Consider the following 23151-nt stretch of genomic DNA (forward strand, 5'->3'; position numbering starts at 1 on the left):
CGAGCTTACAAAGAAGAATCAGCGATTGATCTGGTCAGATAAATGTGAAGCTAGCTTTCAGGAGCTGAAGCAAAGACTGATTACTGCTCCGGTGCTAGCTTTGCCTTCGGACAAGGAGAAGTTCGTAGTCTACTGTGACGCATCCAAACATGGTTTGGGGTGTGTATTGATGCAAGCCGATCGGGTTATCGCTTATGCCTCCCGTCAGTTAAAGGATTATGAACAGCGATACCCGACTCATGATTTAGAATTGGCCGCAGTGGTTTTTGCACTGAAGATTTGGCGGCATTACCTTTACGGGGAGAAGTGTGAGATCTATACCGACCATAAAAGTCTCAAGTATTTCTTTACTCAGAAAGATTTGAACATGAGACAAAGGCGTTGGTTGGAATTAGTGAAGGATTACGATTGCGAGATCCTCTATCATCCCGGAAAAGCCAATGTTGTGGCCGATGCCCTGAGCAGAAAGGGTCCCGGCCAAGTAGCTAGCATGGTTCAGATCTCACCTCAGCTAGCAGAGGATATGGTTAGATCCAGCATTGAGTTTGTGGTAGGTCAGCTTCACAACTTGACGCTGCAATCTGATCTATTAGAAAGGATAAAAGTCGCTCAGATGACAGATCCGGAGTTAGTGAAAATCCGAGATGAGGTATTGGCTGGTCAAGCCAAAGACTTTTCGATGTCAGATAGTGGGATGCTTTTGTATAAAGCCAGGGTTTGTGTTCCGAACAGTGTGGAACTTAGAAATGAGATCTTTGAGGAGGCTCATTCTACTCCATATTCTCTGCATCCCGGCACCACCAAGATGTACCAAGATTTGAAACCGTACTTCTGGTGGAACGGTATGAAGAAGAATTTGGTAGAATTCGTATCGAGATGCCTCACTTGTCAGCAGATCAAGGCTGAACATCAGAGACCAGCAGGGTTGTTGCAGCCTCTAACCCTACCAGAATGGAAATGGGAGGATATTACGATGGATTTTGTGGTCGGGTTACCTAGGACCACGGGTATGTATGATTCCATCTGGGTAGTGGTGGATCGATTTACGAAATCTGCTCATTTTCTGCCGGTTAGAACAACATTTTCAGTGGATCAGTTGGCAGAACTGTACGTCAGAGAGATAGTGAGACTTCACGGGGTACCGAAGTCTATAGTTTCGGATAGGGATCCGAAGTTCACCTCAAAATTTTGGCAAAGTTTGCAACGGGCAATGGGTACGAAGCTAAAATTCAGTACAGCATTCCATCCTCAGACAGATGGTCAGTCCGAAAGGACAATTCAGATATTGGAGGATATGTTTAGAGCCTGTGTTATGGACTTTGAGGGTTCATGGAGTAAATATCTACCGTTGATAGAATTTTCGTACAACAACAGTTATCAGAGTACGATAGGGATGGCTCCCTATGAACTGTTGTACAGTAGGAAATGTAGATCCCCTATCCACTGGGATGAGACAGGGGAGAGGAAATACCTAGGTCCAGAGTCAGTTCAGCGGACCAATGAGGCAATAGAAAAGATAAAAGCTAGAATGCTTGCCTCACAGAGCAGACAGAAGAGTTACGCAGATCCGAAACGCAGAGATATTGAGTTCCAAGTAGGGGAACATGTATTTTTACGGGTATCTCCAATGAAGGGGATTAAACGTTTCGGGAAAAGAGGCAAGTTATGCCCTAGATTTACAGGACCTTTCGAGATTCTCGAGAAGATAGGTCAAGTGGCATATCGGTTAGCATTGCCTCCCGGCCTTATCAAGAAGTGCACAACGTATTCCATGTCTCAATGTTGAGAAAATACGTTTCAGACCCCTCTCATATACTCAGTTATGAGAGTCTTCAGCTTCAGCCAGACATGTCATATGAGGAACAACCAGTGCAGATCCTGGATAGAAAGGATAAAGTCCTTCGGAATAAGACCATAGCATTGGTCAAGGTTCTCTGGAGAAACAGCAAGGTGGAGGAAGCCACCTGGGAGCTAGAGTCAGATATGCGAGCTCAATATCCAGAGTTATTCAGGTTAGATTTCGGGGACGAAATCCTTTTAAGGGGGGAATAGTTGTAAAGCCCGCTTAGTTAATTTGGAAATTAGCAGTTGTTTATGTTTAATTATGAAATTATTTATAGCTATGTAAATAATTTATTACTGTTATTTATGGAATTTAGAAATGCATGATTATGTCATCAGTAGTTTTTATATTTTGCATTTCCGGTGTCCGGTATTTTGGAACTCGGCGTTTGGCTCAGTAGAAATCACAACTTAGTATGTTAGTAATTTGGGGACGGGTTTTAGACATTGGGAATGTCGGGAAAGGCCGGGAATTTAGAATGTCCCAAAAATACCCCTTTAGTATGATTTATGTGGTTTTAAGGTGGAGGGGCAAAATGGTCTTTTTGCCCCATTAGTATTTTGTCTTTTGTGAATTTATGAAATGGAAAATAAATGTTATTTGTTTATTTTAATGGCTGAAATAAAATGGTTTAAGTGGCTTATTCTTTTATTTTCTCTCATTTCACACTTAGTAAAAAAATTAGAAAAAACTTTGAAAAGAAATTTCTCTCAAGCCTTCTCTCTATTTCGGCTGAGGCTTTTGGGTGCATGAAGCTGATTTTTCTCTTTGATTTCCAAGCAACTCTCATCCATTCAAAGCATTCTTCAAGCTAGGTTAGCCTCTCTTGATTTTCCTTCTTTGAAATTATGAAAAAAATGGTGAAAAGTGAGTAAAATGCATGCTTTTGTGGCTGTTATTATTGCTGTGTTTGGTTGTTAATTTCTGAGGTTCAAAGCATGTTTAATTGATGCTATTTGAGTTGTTTGAAGCATGTTAGTTAGGTTGTTCAAAGCTTGAAATTTTCTATGCAAAATGTGTGATTTTGATGAAATATTGTGTAATCTGTTTCTATGAAGTTGCTGGATGTTCTTGTGTGTTTTCTGAAGCTATTTCAAGCTTATTTGAGTAGAATTAACTAGGTTTGGATGCATGTTAGTGGATTTAACCAAGTTTGAGTTTTGGAACTCAAAGCTTGGTCTTTAATGGTGATTTTTGTATATGTGTTTTCTGGGTGGTTTTGAGGCCTTAGATTTGTTCTTTGGGGTGTTTAGAACAGGTCTGGAAAGTTTGGTACCAATTGGGGTTGAATTGGTCGAGTTATGAGAATTTTAGTTGGCTGCCTGCGAGGAACCGGAATTCCGGTTGTGCATCCGGAATTCCGGATGAGGGTTCTGAATTTTCCAGAACCGGAATTCCGGTTGGGGAAAATTCAGGGACCCTAGTTTTCCTCGTTTTTATGTTTTTAGGGGTATTGCCATGCTTTTTATCGATAGGGAAACTTTTAGTTCCAAGTTTTAGTCCCCGAGAAGTGATTTAGCGTGTCACTTATAGCGTTGTGATTTTTATGGTTTAGGAGCCAGTAATCCGCCGCTCAGCTTCAGTTCCAGTCAGGTTGACCGGCACACCTGAAATCGGAATCCAGGTAAGATTAGTATAACAGTATGCATATGTAGATTACATGTTTAGCGTGCATGTAGGAAGCCTGCTAGATTACATTAGTTATGTATTTAGGCTTCGAACCATCCAACCCTGTCACGTCGGTACAGGCTGGAGTATGACCAGCAGTCGGAGTATGACCGGTTCGACCGATCAGGCTGACATTTGGTTGGTGGTTCAGTGCTATTGACCTATCCCGTCGGTACAGGCTGGAGTATGACCAGCAGCCGGAGTATGACCGGTTCGACCGATCAGGAGGATATTTGTCAATAGTACCGTCCCTATGAACGTTCAAAACTCAGTACCATGTTGGACATGGCAGTAGTGGCTCAGTACCATGTTGGACATGGCAGTAGTGGGACTCAGTATCGTGTTGGACACGGCAGTTAGTATTATGTATGATATTATTATGCTTTTCTTACTGAGTCTGTCGACTCATAGTTTATGTTCATGTGTAGGTAAAGGCAAGGCTATAGCTTATGGACCGTGAGCGAGCTTATGAGATTGTACATGTCGGGGCGGTTAGGCCTGGAGCGTACGATCCTCGGGACAGCAAGGCAGATTTTTGTAACTGGTCGTTAGACGACCTTTATTTTATGTAATAGTTAAACAGTTAAAACTTTTGTAAATGATTTTATAATCGGGATCCCGAGTCTTTTGTAATATGGTTTATAAGTTTAATTAAAAAGCAAAATTTTAATTAATCACGTTTTTCCATAAACCTCGTTGATTAGCAACGAGCTGCACAGTACGTTTAAAAATCACGTAATACGCCTAAGGTAGTTAGGGTGTTACACTGTGTGTGGGCACTACTCTAATCACTAAGGGGTTTCGAAACATGAAGGAAGAAGAGAGAGAGAGAGAGAGAGAGAGAGAGAGAGAGAGTGGCGGCCAAAGGTAGAGAGAGAGGCTCAGGTTTTTCTGAATGAAAAGTGTAATTTTCCTGAAGCCTTCACTACCTATTTATAGCATTCCACTAGGGTTAGGTTTGAATTATTTGGCATTAAAATAATGAAAATATCATAGGTAAAACTCCTATAAAAGTGGTCGGCCATGGCTTATTGGATTTGGGCCTCACTTTTTGCAATTTCGCAGTTTTATCACTTTTGTATCTGATTCTCTCAAAAACGCCAATTTTCTAATTCAACCATTTAAATGCCAATTCTTACTATTTAATAACTATAAATAATTATTAAATAATATTGTCATTTATCATATTTATTAATTGAACCATACAAAGTATCATAATTAACAAATATGCCCCTAATAACTCTTTCTTTACAATTTCACCCTTACTTAGTGAAAATTTCACAAATAGACATAGTCTAATTTGAGAATTATAATTGATTAATCAAAACCAATTACATGAGTCTTACAAACAATATTATCTCAACTAGTGCGGGGACCATGGGTCTATATAACCGAGCTTCCAATAAGTAGATCAAGAATTTATTACTAAAATTCACTAACTTATTAATTCTTCGTTGAATCCATGCATAGAACTTAGAATTTCACTCTCAGTATATAGAATGCTCTATATGTTCCACCATATAGACACATCATTAGTTATCCATTGTTATAATCCTAATTTGATCAATGATCCTCTATATGAATGATCTACACTGTAAAGGGATTAGATTACCTTACACCCTACTATGTATTTTATCCTTAAAACACTTGACCCCGTATAAATGATATTTCAACTTATGTGAAATGAGTACTCCACCATTTATGTTCGTTTGGTCAAGCTCGAAGGAGATCATCCTTTGCTTACTATTCGCCAGATAGAAGCTATAGATTCCATGTTTATGTTAGCGCTCCCACTAAATTGCACTACCATGTTCCCAAAATGTACGTATCACCATGACCTAAAAGTAGGCTTAACTAACAAATCAAAGAACACGAATAGCCTTTCAAGATTGAGCCTAATCATAACAGGATTAAGAACACTTGATCTAGGATCAACTAGGCGATATTGACTTGAATAGATTTTACGGTAAGTTTCATTAAATCTAAGTCAAAGTTCAATATCGGTCCCTTCCGATGCATACTCCATGCATCCCACCTGAGCTTTACTTTAACCAATGTTCTGGAAAGAACATAGCATTTCTCCAAATGCAAGTAAACTCTTGTTGTAGATTATCATATTAGTAAAACCCTGTATCTGATAAATCTAGGAAACTTTATTCACATAGCCATGTTTACTTTCCAATGTGATGACAACACAATAAACAGGATCAAGTATGTGAAAAGGGTTTAAGATGAATTTATAAATCAAATAGACAAGCAATTGATAAAGTAAACCAAAACATACACAAATGAATGTAAAATACTTCTGTTTCTTTATTGATGTTAAATAAAATAAATTACATTGAAATGAAGTTTTATTTAGGGCATAAAACCGAACATAAGTTGACTTGTACATTTGAGTATGTTGATGGAAAAGGTGTTAGGATTACATGCTACCACTATTCTTCCTTCTTTGTGCTAAACAATGTTACTAGTGAAACACCATCCATCAAAAATGTTTGAGTACAAGGTTCCAATTTTTGAATCTTGACTCTTGTCTCAAGGAGACCAACAAGACCAACATTCTGAGTATAGATCAATTGCTTGACCAAACTTTGCTTATGTTGATTGTTGACTCCTTAGATATTTTAGCATAGTAGTCTATCCATTTTGTAGAGGAGGATCTCCCCCTCCTCTCGTCTTCACTTCTTCTGCACTAGCATTAACCAACTCTTTCATTTTGTCACTTGTTTCAGTTTTCTGTACACCAAGCTGCTCAGTCAATACTTGAAAAGAGTTTCCTGTTTTGGTGCCATCTTGTTTGGAGTGTCAATGGGTCGGGTCGAATCTGATCCGGCTATGATCCGACCTGATCCAGATCATGTAAGGATCTGCCCTGCCCCGTCCCACTAGATCAGATACTCGCATCGGATCAGATTCTGACCTGACTTATTCAGATTGGATCTGATCCGACCCGACTATTTTTTTTTATGAATTTTAATATTAACTTATAATTTATATCCATTTTAATGTTTTGTTATCATTAAATACAATACTATGTTTGGTATTGACATGTATTAATAGATTGTGTAAAGATCTGGGTTCCGGTCCGGGTTCCGGTCCGGGGCCAGGTCCAGGTTTCAGGTCTTGGTCTGGGTTCGGGTCTTGAGTTTGGGTTCGGGTTCGGGTCGGATCTCGGTCTGAGCCTGGTCCGGGTCAAGGTCCGGGTCCCAGGTCCTTGTCCCGGTCCGGGTCTGCGTCTGAGTTTTGGTCCGGGTCCCGGTCCCGGGTCTGGTCCTGGGTCTGGGTCTGGGTCCTGGGTCCGGGTTTTAGGTCCGGCTCCCAGGTTCCGGTCTGGGTTCGGGTCTCGGGTTTCATGTCCTGGTCCAGCTCTGGGTGTGGGTCTGGGTCCGGGTCCGAGTCTGGGTTCGGGTCCCGGGTCCGAGTTTGGATTTGGGTCTCGGATCCTGGTCTAGGTTGGGGTCTGATTCTGGGTCCGGGTCCGAGTCAAGGTCCTAAGGGATCTGAGTCTTGGATTAAGTTTGTTTTAAATAAATTGAAATCGAGTCAGATCAGATCTGATCCAGAAAAAAATTATGCGGGACGGAGCAGATCTGATCCAAGATCCAATAAGTATCCGAATGTTTTGGATCAGAGGTGATCCGTCGGGTCGGAGCTCCAACCCGCTCCAACTAAATGGATCTTTTTGACATGCCTACTTTATATAGGAAGCCTTAAACCATAGGGTTACAATTCAAATCCCTTAAAAATCGTATAGTTAGTTAGATATTTAAAAAAGACTGAATTTTCCTTGATTCTATATATTATTAAGCTCTTCTGTTGGGCTTTTGGGGCTCAATTAGCAGCCCATCTTTGTTGTCCACGTGCAGGAGTGTCTTGTGGGGCCTGCAGAGCATCCTTGGCCGCCCAGGCCCTTGTGCTGGCCAGCCATGGTGTTGTCCCTGGGCTAGCCGGCCATAGGGTTGGCCAGCTTCTGAGAGGGAGGTGATATGTCACTTGATCTCCATTTGAGTGTTGAGGTCTTTGTTTTCTTGGGTGCTAACTTGGTCCTTCTTTAGTGAGTTGTACTGCCACGTGGCACAAGTTCTATCCACGTAAGCATACCACGTCATGAGGACGAAAATTGGGATAGCAATATCAGAGTAGATTTTTTCTCTGCTTTCACCATTATCAATCCTTCTGTTCTTCGTTGATCGTTGTTCATGTACTCCAACATTCAATCTAGTTGTTTTCTCGCATAAAGTCTCTGTCAAACATGACGATAATAATTTTATCCTCTAGCATCCTCAAGTATACTTTGCAATTCATGGACATCGACTTCGAAACATCATCTCTGAGACCTTCGCTCCCCCTGTCAAGTATCTTAACCAAGAAGATGAAGCTCGAGGTCAGCTAAATCCAAGATTTCTAGAATGGGAGGTTCAAGATTAGCTCCTCTACTCTTGGCTGCTTTCTTCAATGTCTGATGGAATCCTTACTCAAATTGTTAGAGCTAAAACTTCAGCTCAGATCTGGAGGTATACTTCATCGGCGATACATCAAACAACTACAAAACTGTAAGAAAGGATCTCTCACCATTAATGAATACTTATTTAGAATAAAGAATCTTGTTGATCGTCTAGGATCTATTGGTCACAAAATTTCTATAAAAGAACATGTTTCTGCATTTTTTAAAGGATTACCATCAGTTTATAACACTTTTGTTATCTTGGTCAACTCGAGAAATGATCAATACATTGTTGTAGAAACTGAGACCTTACTGTTATCTCAAGGACATCGTATGGAAAATCACAACAAAGAGCTAGATTAAAAAACCACAAGCTTTTTCTATCTTTCCAAACTCTGTAGATAACAGATCTTACTCAGATCGCGCGTGGATCTAACTCCAACACCTATGGTCGTAGAGCATGGAGTCCCTATGTTGTTAATCGTCGATCGAACAATGCTAGTCCCAACTCAACCAATCATTCAACTGGTGGAGGCACCACAAGCTCCTCCATAAATCTCGGAGTCAATATACCTTAGCATGCTGGATCCAAACAAGTCTGTCAATTGTGCTCAAGGACTAGTCGTATTGCATCTCGATGCTACCCAAGATTCAATATGGATTTCCCTAGAGCTGGTGCAACAAATGTCACTTAGTATTCGTCTCAAATTGCTACACCTGACACTGTTTATGATGAGGCCTTGTACCCTGACTTAGGTGCCACTACTCACTGCACCACAAATTCGACAAATTTTACACACAAGCAACCCTATCTTGGATCAGATCAAGTGCACATGGGTGACATTTCTTCTTTGATGGAAAATATATGATACAATTGTATGTTTATTGTTGACTTCCTCTTCCTCTTCTTTTTTCTTTTTAAACAAGATTCATTAATTAAATCAACAATTACAAGGAAATGGCAGGCCACCCTTAGCTTAATGAGCATAAGGGGAGAATCCCAATCTATATAACACTAACTTTATTCACCAAAGTATAAATGACTAATAAATGAGCTACCAAAGCATAAGCACTAACTTTGTTATTAACTTATTCAAATATATATATAATTAACTGTAAGTCTTATAAATTATAATATCTTTTAAAATAAAAATTTAATGTATAATTGTGTATTCTAATTTTATTCACTTTATTTGAATTAACTATTATACAATTTAAAAAGTATGCACTAATCTACTTCCTATTTGTTTTGGTATACAGGATAATTTTTTAGTTTAATTTTTTTATGATCGGGTACGTAGTAGTTATTTAAGACATTTTGCAAAAATTTTAAAATATTCATAAAAGTTAAGCACACCGTAAATAGGGTTCAAACAATCTGTTGTACATTTAATTATTTTATTTTTTATACGTGTGAAATAGATTGTTCGAACATTACGTTTTATATATTGTAAATTATTTTGAATTTCTAAAAATTTTATAAGATGTTTTAAATAGTTATAATGTATACGACCATGAAAATTTTGACTAAAAATCTTTTTTTAGTGCGAAAACAATACGCGATGCATCTCTACACTCAATATTATATACATGTAACAAATTTAAACTAGGGGTGGACATAATTTAATCCAATCCAATTGAATTGAATTAATCCAATTCAATCAAATTACAAAAAAATTGGATATCCAATTAAAATTGGATATTGGATTGGATATTAAAAGTTATATTTTAATTGGATTAGATCGATTATTAGATGTGAATATCAAAATCTAATTAAAAATCGATTCAATCCAATTACATCTAATACATATTAAAAATTATTTATACATAATAAAAAAAATTGATTTGTTGTTTTGTGTGTTTACTTTCATGATATTTTGTTCTATTTTATTAGTTTGTAGTGTTGTTTTAGTTATTTCAAACTTTTAATATAGCATTAAACTTATAAGGATGATACATTTATATAGTATTAAACTTGTAAGGATAGTATCTATAGCTTTTATGTATTTTTTTCTTCATATTTTTAAGATAATATTAAAAATTAGGTGTGAAATTTGACATTCAATTAAAAATCGATCTAATCCAATTACTAATTAGATTTGATTGGGTTGAATTGAATTTTGAGGTCTAATTAAATTAGATCGAATGATAATTTTCCTAATCTTATTACTAGGTAGATTGGATCTGATCAGAAAAAAATTATTGGATTAAATTGGATGTCGGACTCTAATTTCAATTATATTATAGATACATATATTAGTGCACTAATTCTATATTTAATATTTAATGGAATTAACAAAATAGAGCATTTTTAAATTGATATTAGTATAAAGGCTAGACACCCATTTTCTATTTTTTTTCCTTTTCATAAATTAGTAAATTTTTGTACAATTAAATTCAGTACCATTCTTGATAAAAAAAGAAAAAAAAAAATTGAGTATCCTTACCACGTTATTAAAGCACCACTCACGTTCTATTTTTATTAGTTTAAATTCTTGATTCATATTTTTAATCTATTGTATAAAATATTAGCGAATCACTCTATATATTATTTTTTATTTTTACGGTTTGGATTGCTCCGGTGATTATTTGAATTTGAATTACAATTAAAGTTGCTCCATTAATTGTTATGTGAATTTCTATATGAATTTCTATAAAAAAATATATATAAAAAAAATTATTTTAAAGTGTAAAAATAAAATAAATTCTAAAATATTTACAAACATTAAAAACATGATATTTTCTTCTATCCATAAAAAGGAACTCCAGTTACCATAATCATGAATAGACTTTGTTGTATGCACTAATCGATGTTGGCCCCCTATTATGTACTCCTAATTCTGCTTTGGCGGAGATTAAATTACACCAATAATAATATTATCACTTTTTGAGCTCGTTTGGTACGTCGTATAAGGGTCGTATTGTATAAAATAATAAATAATATTATGTTTGGATTAAGCAATGTATTGTATTAATTATTATTATCGACCAAGTTTTTTAATACAATGTATGTTGTATTATTTAATATATAATAAATGGTCCGTATTAGCTTGTATTATAATACTATAAAGAATTTGAAGTCAACACCAATCTCCGACCAGGATCCGGACCCGAACCCGGGACCACCACCCGGATCCCGCCCCGGACCTAGATTCGGACCCCAGACCTAGATGCGGACCCCAGACCCGGACCTCGACCCAGACCACGAACCCCGCACCCGAACCCGGACCTGGACCCAGACCCGGTGTTGGGATCGAGTGCATTAAAAATATATTATAACTTTACACAATCAATTAATACAAGTCAATACCAAATATTGTATTGTATTAAATAATACGAATACAATACAATACGATACAATACATTAAATACGGCGTACCAAACGAGCCATTTAGGTACTTAATGCCTTAACTCTTAATATTTCTGAAAAGAGAAAAGAAAAAAAAATGGACTAGTGTAGTTGGAGAAGTTTTACATTATTTCATAGTCTTGTTTAAAATTTTAATACTGCTGGTTGGTGTGGCGTTCTTTACTATGCCTCGGATGGTGCACAATAAATTATAATTAATGTCGTTGAAACTACATATATTCTTGTAAACCAGTTAAAATTATTGAAGACCTTAATTATTGGTATAAATATGGCACATATATTATATATTAGTACTCATCATTCCAATATAAGACCCAAATTGGAGATAAGTATTAATTAAAGACTACATTTTATCATATATATAAGATTTCGAGATGGGTCTGGGTTTCTGGACATCTTATGGAGCTCTTTTTGCTGGAATTAGTCTCTTCTTTTTTTATTCTTACTGTTACTCAGAGAACGGTGCGATGATACTATTAATTAATTTTGCATAATTATATCCTTCATATTAATTAATTAAAATGTTGACACTGTATTAAGTTATTATAATTAGTACTTAATTATTCCGTTATATCATTATTATATTCTCAATGTGACATCATGATATATGTATACAGATCGATACTACACATTTATGAAAGATGCAACGTCAGCACCGGCAGTTGAACGCTACGACTACATAATCATTGGAGGAGGAACAGCCAGCTGTCCACTAGCGGCGACTCTTTCACAAAACGCCACCGTTTTAGTCCTTGAGAGAGGTGGCTCACCCTATGACAACCCCAGCGTAACCAATATAACCAGTTTTTTGTCCACTCTTTTGGACCTCACTCCAAATTCACCTGCCCAACTCTTCATCTCCGAAGACGGTGTTTACAACCACAGGCCCCGCGTTCTCGGCGGTGGCTCCTCTATAAACGCCGGCTTTTACACTCGCGCCAGCGCCGAGTTCGTGGAGAAGGCAGGGTGGGATAAGACATTGGTGGAGGAGTCGTACGAGTGGGTTGAAAAAAAGGTGGCATTTAAGCCGGTGTTGGGGCCGTGGCAGTCGGCGGTGAGAGATGGTTTGCTTGAAGAGGGAGTTTCTCCGAATAATGGTTTCACGTTTGAGCATTTGCATGGGACTAAGGTTGGTGGCACTATTTTTGATAAACAAGGTCATAGGCATACGGCCGCGAATTTGCTTCAGTATGCTGATCCAAAAAAGATTGTTGTTTATCTTCGTGCAACTGTGCATAAAATTCTATTCAGAAATAAACCAGGTGAGAATTCATTTTTTATTTTTTTTATAGAATAATTAGGATTTTTGATCTCTAAATTTTGACATGTACCAAATCACGTATCACGTCCTCTAATTTTTCTGATCATTTAAAATTTTTTTGAGATTATCGAATTTAAGCACTTTTGTCCAATTTCATTCAATTGTACTAATTTAGTGATATTGTTTATGTACTAATTCATATTTCCCGAACTTTAATATCTATCAAATCATGCCCCTCAAATTTTGACATGTGTCAAATCATGCCCCTGAACTTTCATTCATAGGTTAGACTGTGCTTATTTAAATTGGACAAAAATCCTAAAATACAACAATCTCAATAGTTTAAACGAGATTTTTAACGAACAAAAAAATTGAAAAGGTATGATTTGGTAACTATCAAAGTTCGGAGGTAAAAATCTAGCCCTTTTTATATATATAAGAATAGTTTTAATTTAAATACAATACTATTATTACTAATGTTGCAGGAATGTCCAGACGTGAAGCTTATGGGGTAATTTATAAGGATTGGAATGGAGGTGTGCACAGGGCGTTGTTGATTGATAACTCCAAAAATGAAATAATAGTGTCAGCTGGAGCTCTAGGAAGCCCACAATTATTGATGTTGAGTGGTATAGGGCCAGCTAACCATCTCAAGGCTCACCGTATCCCAGTTGTAATGGACCAGCCCATGGTTGGTCAAGGCATGTCTGATAATTCAATGAATCTTGTGTTTATACCTTCGCCTAATCCAGTAGAAGTCTCCCTTGTTCAAACTGTGGGTATCACAAGCTCTAATAGCTTCATAGAGGCAGCTAGTGGATTGAGCATTTCTCTGTCTTGGGCCAAAATCCTTACAAAGTATTTTCAGCCATTTATAAATCAGGTTCATATTTCTAACCTAATTTATCACAGCAAACTAATGTTTTCCCGTTTTCCTCTATAATCTAATTAAAATATAACTAATAAAAGGATAAACATATTTATAAAAATAACATTTTTCTTTGTGAAAAAAACTCCTTTTTGAGGATAAATATATAGCATTTTAATAAGAAATTTTGAGTAATAATACACCTATATTCAAAAAAAGTATACACTTGTGATAAGAATTCATATCGTGCCCTAACCGGCTAACCGCCCAAGACATATTCCTCATTTGTAATAAGCTTTCATATATTTTAATTTTAAATCAGTTATACAAAACACAATACTCATTACTCATTAGCATTGGTCACTAAACAAATAGCTTATTATTTTTTATAATTATGATTAGATTGAAAAGCTGTTAGAGTTAGTATTTGATGATGGCTGAAATTAAATTATCATATATAAGATTAATATACTATTCTTTTAATTGTAAATTAATTTTGAGATAAAACTTATTCACCTTATTCTAAATTGAATAATTAGCTTTTTTAGTCCCTGTACTTATGACACTATACTATGATGCCCCTCAATTTATAAGTGTAGTTAAAAATACCCCCTAAAATATATCAGTTGGAATAGTATAATCCTTCTATCTAATTTTGTTAAAATTGACTAAAGTTGACTGTTAAATTAATAATGTGGCATTATACATAGATAGTAGTTGAAAAATTATATACCATTAGGAAAATAAATTACAAGTCATAAAAATTACAATCACAGGAAAAAAAAAATGAAAAATAACATCCAAAAAATAGAATATCATTACCTTAATTTTCCAAAAATCCCATGTTCTTTCTAGTGATATCCATCTCTTCAAATACTGTAGAATCCTAATTTTACACCTTTTTCTAATTTGAACTGCTAAAAAACGATTGGAATTATTTTAATAAAATTATTTTTATTAAATTTTTTTAAAAGGTTATGAAATTATTTTTTAATCATCTTTCATTGTCATTTATTATGCCACCTCATAGTCAATTTTCCCTCTAAAAAGAGATGAAATCACTACTCTATCCTTTGTTATAATACCACATCATCAATACAAACAGTATTTTTAAACAAAATAAACAGAAGGACTAAATGTATGCATATAAAATTATACAAGGACTATTTATAACAAACTGAATAGATTAAGGGGCATAATAGTATAGTGTCATAAGTACAGGGGGTAAAAAAGATAATTATTCTTCTAAATTCTAACAAAAGCAGATCTGTAGCTTATGTTTTGAGTACAAATATTGTCTAGCTAAATACTTTCACTAATTTTAAACAATGAGTCATCATTATTTTTGGAAAAAAAAAAATTATTTACACTAAATTCATGATCATTTTAAATTATGGACTATAAAGATGGTGTATATACATTTTTAGCCATGTTTATAAAATTAAAACTCAATAATAGTGTATATAATGTAAAACTTATATTATATTTAGCACAAAAAATTACTTTGTACGTAATAAATTTACATCAATTTTTAGCAGTATATGCTTTGATGAACAGTTACAAAATATGATACAAAATTTAATATTTAGTTAATAATTTTATTAAAATTATAAAAAATTTTAATTTTTTCATAATTTTATTATGTAAAACAATGAATAATATAAATACTAAAGAATTTAATAAAACAATATAAATAACGTAAATGTAAATAAAATATAATACATTTTTTTTTATTGTGATGCAAATTTTGCATTATAGCAAATATTAAATTTGAGGTTTTTAGCTTTCTATCACTTATTTGCATTTCTAATATGATCAAATTTAATAAAAAATTTAGCATGAGTTAAATTTTACACTTCAATAAATATGACTTTTTTATTTATATTTTTCCAACTAATTAATGTAATTAATAATCTTTTTAAAATTTATTTATATGTTTAGAACATTGTTATTAAGCAACAGTGCTCAACACCTTTTATAGATGACACTCTATGATTTATTAACAATATTTTATAAAAGCAATTTTCTTAAGTTATATGAGACCCGCTACTTAATTACACAAATAGCAGTGTGACATTAGAGAAGGTAGGTACTAGACACTAATAGTATTTTTTAGCAATTTTCATATATTTATTAGGATTTTTATACACATTTCTATAAAGAAAAAAAATAAAGTTATTTACCTCAAATGCATTGGAAAATAATTGTAAAATTGGGTTAAGTATAATATTATCTCCTTTTTTAAGCAAAATTTAGCACAATTTTTAATCAATCAATTAGTGATAATGTTACCACTAAATGATTATGATAATAGTTATTAAATTAGAAAAGATACTCTAGATTTAATTGGTTTTTTTTTTTCACATTCTTCGTTAATATAACTTAAAAGTAATGCCCATTTTATTTATTTTTGTGTGATACAGAAAGTGGTTCCCGATAATTTAACAATTAATGGTGGAGTCATACTCCAAAAAATCGACGGTCCACTCTCCACAGGACATCTACAACTAAAGAACACAAACCCAGCAGACAACCCATCAGTGACCTTTAACTACTACAAAGAAGAGCAAGACTTAAATAAGTGTGTTGAGGGTATGAAAACCATTAAAAAGGTTATAATGTCAAAAGCATTTTCCAAGCTTCGGTACGGACAGATACCTGTTCAAGTCTACACTAGCTTAATATCTGTTGTTCCTCTCAATCTGAGGCCCAGGCACATTGGTGATTCTTTCTCTTTGGAACAATTTTGCAAAGACACTGTAATGACCATATGGCATTACCATGGAGGTTGTCAAGTTGGTAAAGTTGTTGATAATGAGTATAAGGTTCTTCGTGTTGATGCTTTGAGGGTTGTTGATGGTTCTACTTTTCTTGCATCTCCTGGAACTAATCCTCAAGCTACTGTTATGATGTTAGGAAGGTAATCAATATAATCTTACTATATATATATATATAGCATTGATATTAGGCACAAGTGCTGCATAGCACTTTCTAACGCAAAAGCTAGAGATACTCTCTAAAAGCTATTATATTAAATTATAAGGGACCCGATACTTAGTTGGATTAAGTAATATTAACACATAAAAAGGTGCTAAACTCCATGTTAGAATTTCTCATATATATATCTGCAGTGTCTTTGAAAAAAAATGTATCTGTGTATTATTGTCATTTAAATAAGAGTATTAACACTATGTCTTTTAAATAGTTAATGATTTATTATAATAGTTATTAAATTAAATTATTTAAAATTTAATATTTAATTTCAGCAATATAACACTTATAGGCACTATTAATTTTTTTTTTTTGTATTTCTCGATTAAAGATACAGTATGTATTAATTTTTTTTTGAAATTAAACTCATAGTATGTATTAATTAAAGCTATATGGTTTGTGCAGGTACATGGGAAGTCGGATTCTGCGAGCCAGAGTTTACTAAATCTTTTTATTTTAATACCCAAGAAATTAATGCATGCATTTTCAGGGTATTTAGTTTTTCATTACTTAAATAAATATCTATATATTTAGTATATTTTTATATATCCAGTAGAATATTTATTTAAGAATACTTTATTAAAAAATAATTTTTAATTTGTTATAAAAAAATTAAGTTCCAATTTGGCTCAATTATAAATAACGATAACTTTTACATTATAATTAGTTATTTTTGAAGTCCAGTATTAACAAAGTATACCTAGATATAAAAATAATTAAATCTTAATAAAATATATACATATATTTTATAAATTTATTTACGTAAAATTAATAATTTTCTTCTAAATATTATATTTACTCAAAAATAATTCTATTATCAAATAATATTAATAATAATATTAATGATTATTTATTTTTATTATTATATTAATATTTTTTGGTATTTTTATTTTTTTTTTGTTGTGCAACTCTATTTAGTTATAATCTCTTAATTAGAATATAATTTTCTTGGTTCCAAGTGTATTCTTGTAAAGAAATTCTACTGTGAAATGTATTTATTTTACAGTTTTTTTTAGTTTAACACAATATTTTAAGAATATAAAAAAATTTAACAGTGTTAATAAAATTAATATTATAAAGATATATAAATATTAGAATTATTTATTTTATATTAGTTTAAATATATGTAAATATTGATATTATTTGTTTTAACTTAATTGAACTTATACTATTTTTACATTAATTTAAACATATAAATATTAATATATTATTTTCATTAAGAATATATTCAATTTTAATATTTTAAACTTTATATTTATTTTCCTCTAACTTTTAAAACTTTAAATTTATTTATTATTATTTATTTATTTATTATTATTTTCATTGAGAATATGTTCAATTTTAATATTTTAAACTTTATATTTATTTTCCTCTAACTTTTAAAACTTTAAATATTAGTTCTTAAATTTAATAAGTAGTTTCTTTAAATTTATAAATTTAAAAAATATACATAATTAAAATAAAAACTAAAAATACGTGCAATGCACATAACAATAACCTAATATATATATATATATATAAATATATATGCTTCAAGAGTAGAACCTTTAATCTTTATCTAAGAATACTATATTTAAACATAATCTCTAACTTATTTAAATATAAATAAATAAATTTGAGCCAATTTTAGACTAATTTAGATTTTTGTCCCTTGAACTTTGACATATACCAAATCATGTGTCATGAACTTTTCTCGCCGTTAAAAATTTCCCTCAAACTATTGAGATTGTTAGATTTAAAGACTTTTATCAAATTTTACTAAAGAAAGTATGTCGTGGATTAAAATTTAGGTGGCGCAATACGGTACATGTTAAAGTTCACGGGAAATGATTTTATAAATATCAAAGTTTGAGAACACGATTTAATCTATGGACAATTTTCTTATTAGCAAAATAAAATAAAATTAGGTAAAAGTTCTTAAATTCAACAATCTCAATAGTTTAGGCGGAATTTTTAACGACTTAAAAAATTCAGAGATTATAATTTGGTACATGTCAAAGTTAAGGAGCAAAATTCTTAATTAGCTATTATAAAAATTAACTTATAAAATATAATCTGCTATATATTTTCTAAGTTTTGTATTAAGAAATTATAGTATAATTATATCTTAATAAACAATATATGTAATTTATAAATTTATGTACGTAGAATTAATAATTTTATTCTTAATTAGTTATAAATTATAATACTTGTATAAATATTATATTTATTTTAGAATAATTTAATTATAATATACTGTTAATTGTTTAACATCATTATAGTTATGGTATGTTTAGTATATGTTATTAGAATATTTTATTTATGGAAATTATTTTCTAATTAAGGAAATGATTTTCTATTTAAGGAAATAAATAAATAATTGATTTTCTGATAAATGAATATTTTATATTCATTGAATCTGGACAAAATCAATTATGTAATATTCTATATATGGTCAGATTTCTATATTCATTACCTGATTTGATTTCCTGAATTAATTGTCAAAATATTCTGACAATTAATGTAGCGCAGATACTGATGGACTATCTCAGCTATAAATATAGGGTCTCGGTCCCCAAGCTCCTCACTCATTCTGATTTCATTCAGCAAATTCCATTTAAAGAGAGTTGAGAGAGGGAGGAAGCCCGAACTCCAATACTGAAGCTATCGCAGGGATTGAAGCTCAAAGATCAATGACTGGAGGTATATCGATCTTTCATTGCATATGTTTACGATATCATAAAGTTTATTTTCCGCATTTCATATTGTATATATATGCTATATTTCATATACTATATTATAGTTTAACAGTTGGTATCAGAGCAAATTTATATATATATATATTTTTATACGTATATACACTGTTCATATATATATAATTATTTTGTTTCGTTGGTATATATATATACTCATATTCATACAATCCCATTTATATATATATTTTCATACGTATATACATATATACATTTTTGTTCCTACGGTTCATATATATACAATATAGTTTATACGTACGATATATATATTTTTCATTTTCAGTATATTTACATATATGTATATATGTTTATATATATGTATATATGTTTCATTTTCATAATATTCATTTTTATTTATGTAATATATACATGCATATATATATAACATAAAGTTATCGGTGTAAAGTTTATTTTTTCCGTTTTTCATCTTTTTTTTCTTCGGTGTTTATTTCGAATTCTATCTACATTACTATATTCGACCCGATTAACTTAAAGATGGAAAAAAAATTTCAGTTAAACTTTTTCGGACCCGATTAACTTCGTGATATTAAAGTTTATATTTTTTTCGTGTTTTCGTGCATAAAATCTATGTGGATGTCTTTATTATTTGATTTAGAACATTTTAGATTTGAAAACACGCAATTTGGTCGTCGGAATTGTTTATTCCGATCGGGTTTGGGTCGGGTCCGTCGGACCCGCGTGGCTGAAAATCGGGTCAAAAAACCCAGTCTAGCTAAAGAAGACGATGCAAAACAACATGTCGTTTTGTGGAAAACGACGTGTCGTTTTGTGGAAAACGACGTGTCGTTTTGCGAAAACGACCTGTCGTTTGAATGGTACATTGCAGCTGTCGTTTATAGTAAACGACATGTCGTTTTTCAGACTGTGAAAAAACGACATGTCGTTTTTCGTCTTGTGAGCAGCCCTTCGGGAGAGTAAACGACGTGTAATTTTTCCCTCTGTGGAAAAACGACGTGTCGTTTTGCATGCATATTCAGTCATCTACAGAATGGAAAAAACGACGTGTCGTTTTGCTTTTTGCAAAAACGACATGTCGTTTGGCAGGGAAAAATTTCGAATTTTTTATTTATTTGGAATATTAATTATTTTCCTATCTTTGTGTTAATTTAGTCAATAAATTGCATTTAGTTAATTTTCTATTTTTGTTTAATACATATATATAGTATAAATTGAAAATGGAAATTATTGTTTAATTTGGTAATTTATTACATGATTTATTTAGGCATGTAAAAATTATGCTAATTTGTGCATTTAATTATATATTACCAAATTTATGCAATTTATTGTCTAAATTAATTTTGAAAAATCTGCCATTAATTTCATATAAAGGAATTAGCATTTAATTAATAATCATACATTAATTGTATTATTTTGTATTTATTTGACAAATTTATGTTTAATGCAATTAATTTAGATTTGTATGATTTAAATGCTATACATAAATTCCTTTTATAGTGCTAGATATATTTAGAAATATTCAAACATTAAGATAGGTTGAATATTTTATTTAGCAATTAAGTTTCATAAAATTTCATAAAATATTCATAAAACTTTATAAAATGAATAAAAAATGAATAAAACGTAAGTAATTTTGTGGTTTGACATAAGAAAACATGAACTTGGGACAAATGCTCATATCTAGAACGGTTTTTAATGATCTTCGGACGACCACACTAGGAGCACTAATCTCAGTGATTGTCTATTATGTTAATAACGAAATTACTTTTAGGTAGAGCCCAATACCTAATGTCTAAGTGAAAATATAACTTTATATAATTAGGGAGTAGCCACAGCATCCTTATTTGTATAAAATTATATATTAATTAAAATTCACCTTAATGGACATAACTTGTAATTAATTATATATGTATAATAATTTTACCCCACAGGGATTTTATTATATTTGTATAATTAATAAGGATAATATGTTAAATTAAATTCTCTTAATTTACCCCACAGGGAGTTATGAGGATTTGATTTAATAGTGTTATCACATATTTTAATTAAAGATAGATTTCATTCCTCCATTAATCTAATTTAAATACTTCACTAAATCTATCATAAAGTTCATCTAATTTTATTAGATTTAAAATTTAGTCCACAGGCAATTTTAGATTTAATAAAATTTTCATCTTCATCATGTTTCTACATTGGTAAAACATGAATTCATTAAAGCCTCAATTCTTTTAACATCTAAATTTTTGTAATCCTATTCTTGCAGCTATTTCATCTACCTCTAAATACGCTGAAATCAGAAGTGAAATCCCTGAGCTTAGGAGTGACAACTTCAAAATCTGGAAGGAACGAGTTCTTCTCCACCTAGCTTGCACTGACATGGACTATGCAATAAGGAAAGACGAACCAGCTGCTATCACTGATACTAGCACTGCTGCTGAGATTGCACTGCGTGAAAAGTGGGAGCAATCTACTCGTCTTTGCATCATGTTCATTATGTCCAGAATTCCTATGGGAATGCGTGGATCGGTGGAGCCACCTGAGAAGGTGAAAGATTTTATCAAAGTGATGGATGAGAAATTTGACACTTCAGATAAATCTTTGTTCATCAACCTCATCCAAGAGTTGTCGTCCACAAAACTCATCGGTGTTAAAGGAGTTCGAGAACACATTTCTAAAATGAGGGACATCACTGCTCATTTGAAGAAACTCGACGTTATCATTCCTGATACCTTCCTGGTTCATTACATCCTTCACAATCTTCCTCCACAGTATAGGCCTTTCAAAATTTCCTACAACACACATAAAGAAAAATGGACTATCAATGAATTGATGACCATGTGTGTTCAAGAGGAAGCCAGGCTCCTACAGAAGCAAGGAGAAAGTGTTCACCTGACCACTCAACCTAAAAAACACAAGTCATTCAAGAAGAACAAAGGGAAAAAGCCTGTGGCTCCCAAGGCTGCCATAAAGAAAGATTCCATCAAATGTTTCTTTTATAAACAAAAGGGACATGCGAAAAAGGAGTGAAGCCAGTTCAAGAAATGGATGGATGACAAAGGTAATCCAATTTCCTTTGTATGTTATGAATCTAATATGGATAATGTTAATCTTAACACATGGTGGAAATATTCCGGTTCAACAATTCACATAACAAATTCCTTGCAGGATATTCAAAATCTAAGGAAGCCAGCGGCAAGTGAGCAAAGCATCTTATCTGGAAAAAAGATGGGCTCACATGTGGAAGCTATTGGAACATGCAATTTAGTTTTAAGTAATGGTTTTATTTTAAAGTTAGAAAAGACCTTTTATGTACCAAGTTTCTCTAGAAACTTGATTTCAGTTTCAAGACTTATACCCTTTGGTTTTTCCTTTACATTTTCAGACAAATATTTCAATTTATATTATAAATCTGAATGTCTTGGAAATAAATAAATGGCTGATTTTACCTTAATATCTATAAACTGTAACACGTGAAAATTTTTCCTGATACAACAGAATGAGTGAGAAGCTCGGGGACCAAGACCCTATATTTATAGGTGAGATACTCCATCAGTATCTGCGCCACATTAATTGTCAGAATATTTTGACAATTAATTCAGGAAATCAAATCAGGTAATGAATATAGAAATCTGACCATATATAGAATATTACATAATTGATTTTGTCCAGATTCAATGAATATAAAATATTCATTTATCAGAAAATCAATTATTTATTTATTTCCTTAAATAGAAAATCATTTCTATAATTAAAATATTCTAGTATTCTCCCACTTGGTCAGCATCTAAACTAAAACATTCAAACCCAATGTTCCTCATTATATAATAAACATACGAATCATAGCGACATGTCCTCATTATGAATCGAGTATTATCTTCCATGTATTACAATACATTTACTATATAACAATGTACTTTATGTGGCAATATTCTTAAGCGAATAAACCCTAAACCTTATGTTTATTCTGGTCCTCTTACGATAATTTTCTCAGA

The 23151-nt window shown here is 32.4% G+C and overlaps 1 protein-coding gene across 1 annotated transcript; it reads left to right on the forward strand.

The window, feature by feature from the left end:
* Positions 1-11904: 11904 nt before the first annotated feature.
* On the forward strand, positions 11905-17029 carry LOC115715967 (protein HOTHEAD-like). Its single transcript, XM_030644645.2, has 4 exons — positions 11905-12590; positions 13075-13472; positions 15881-16377; positions 16854-17029. Exons 1-4 carry the CDS (start codon positions 11936-11938, stop codon positions 16891-16893), a joined length of 1590 nt encoding a protein of 529 aa, XP_030500505.2. The 5' UTR covers positions 11905-11935; the 3' UTR covers positions 16894-17029.
* The last annotated feature ends 6122 nt before the right edge of the window (positions 17030-23151 follow it).

This window comes from Cannabis sativa, chromosome 5 (genome assembly GCF_029168945.1).
Source record: "Cannabis sativa cultivar Pink pepper isolate KNU-18-1 chromosome 5, ASM2916894v1, whole genome shotgun sequence".
NCBI lineage: Eukaryota > Viridiplantae > Streptophyta > Magnoliopsida > Rosales > Cannabaceae > Cannabis > Cannabis sativa.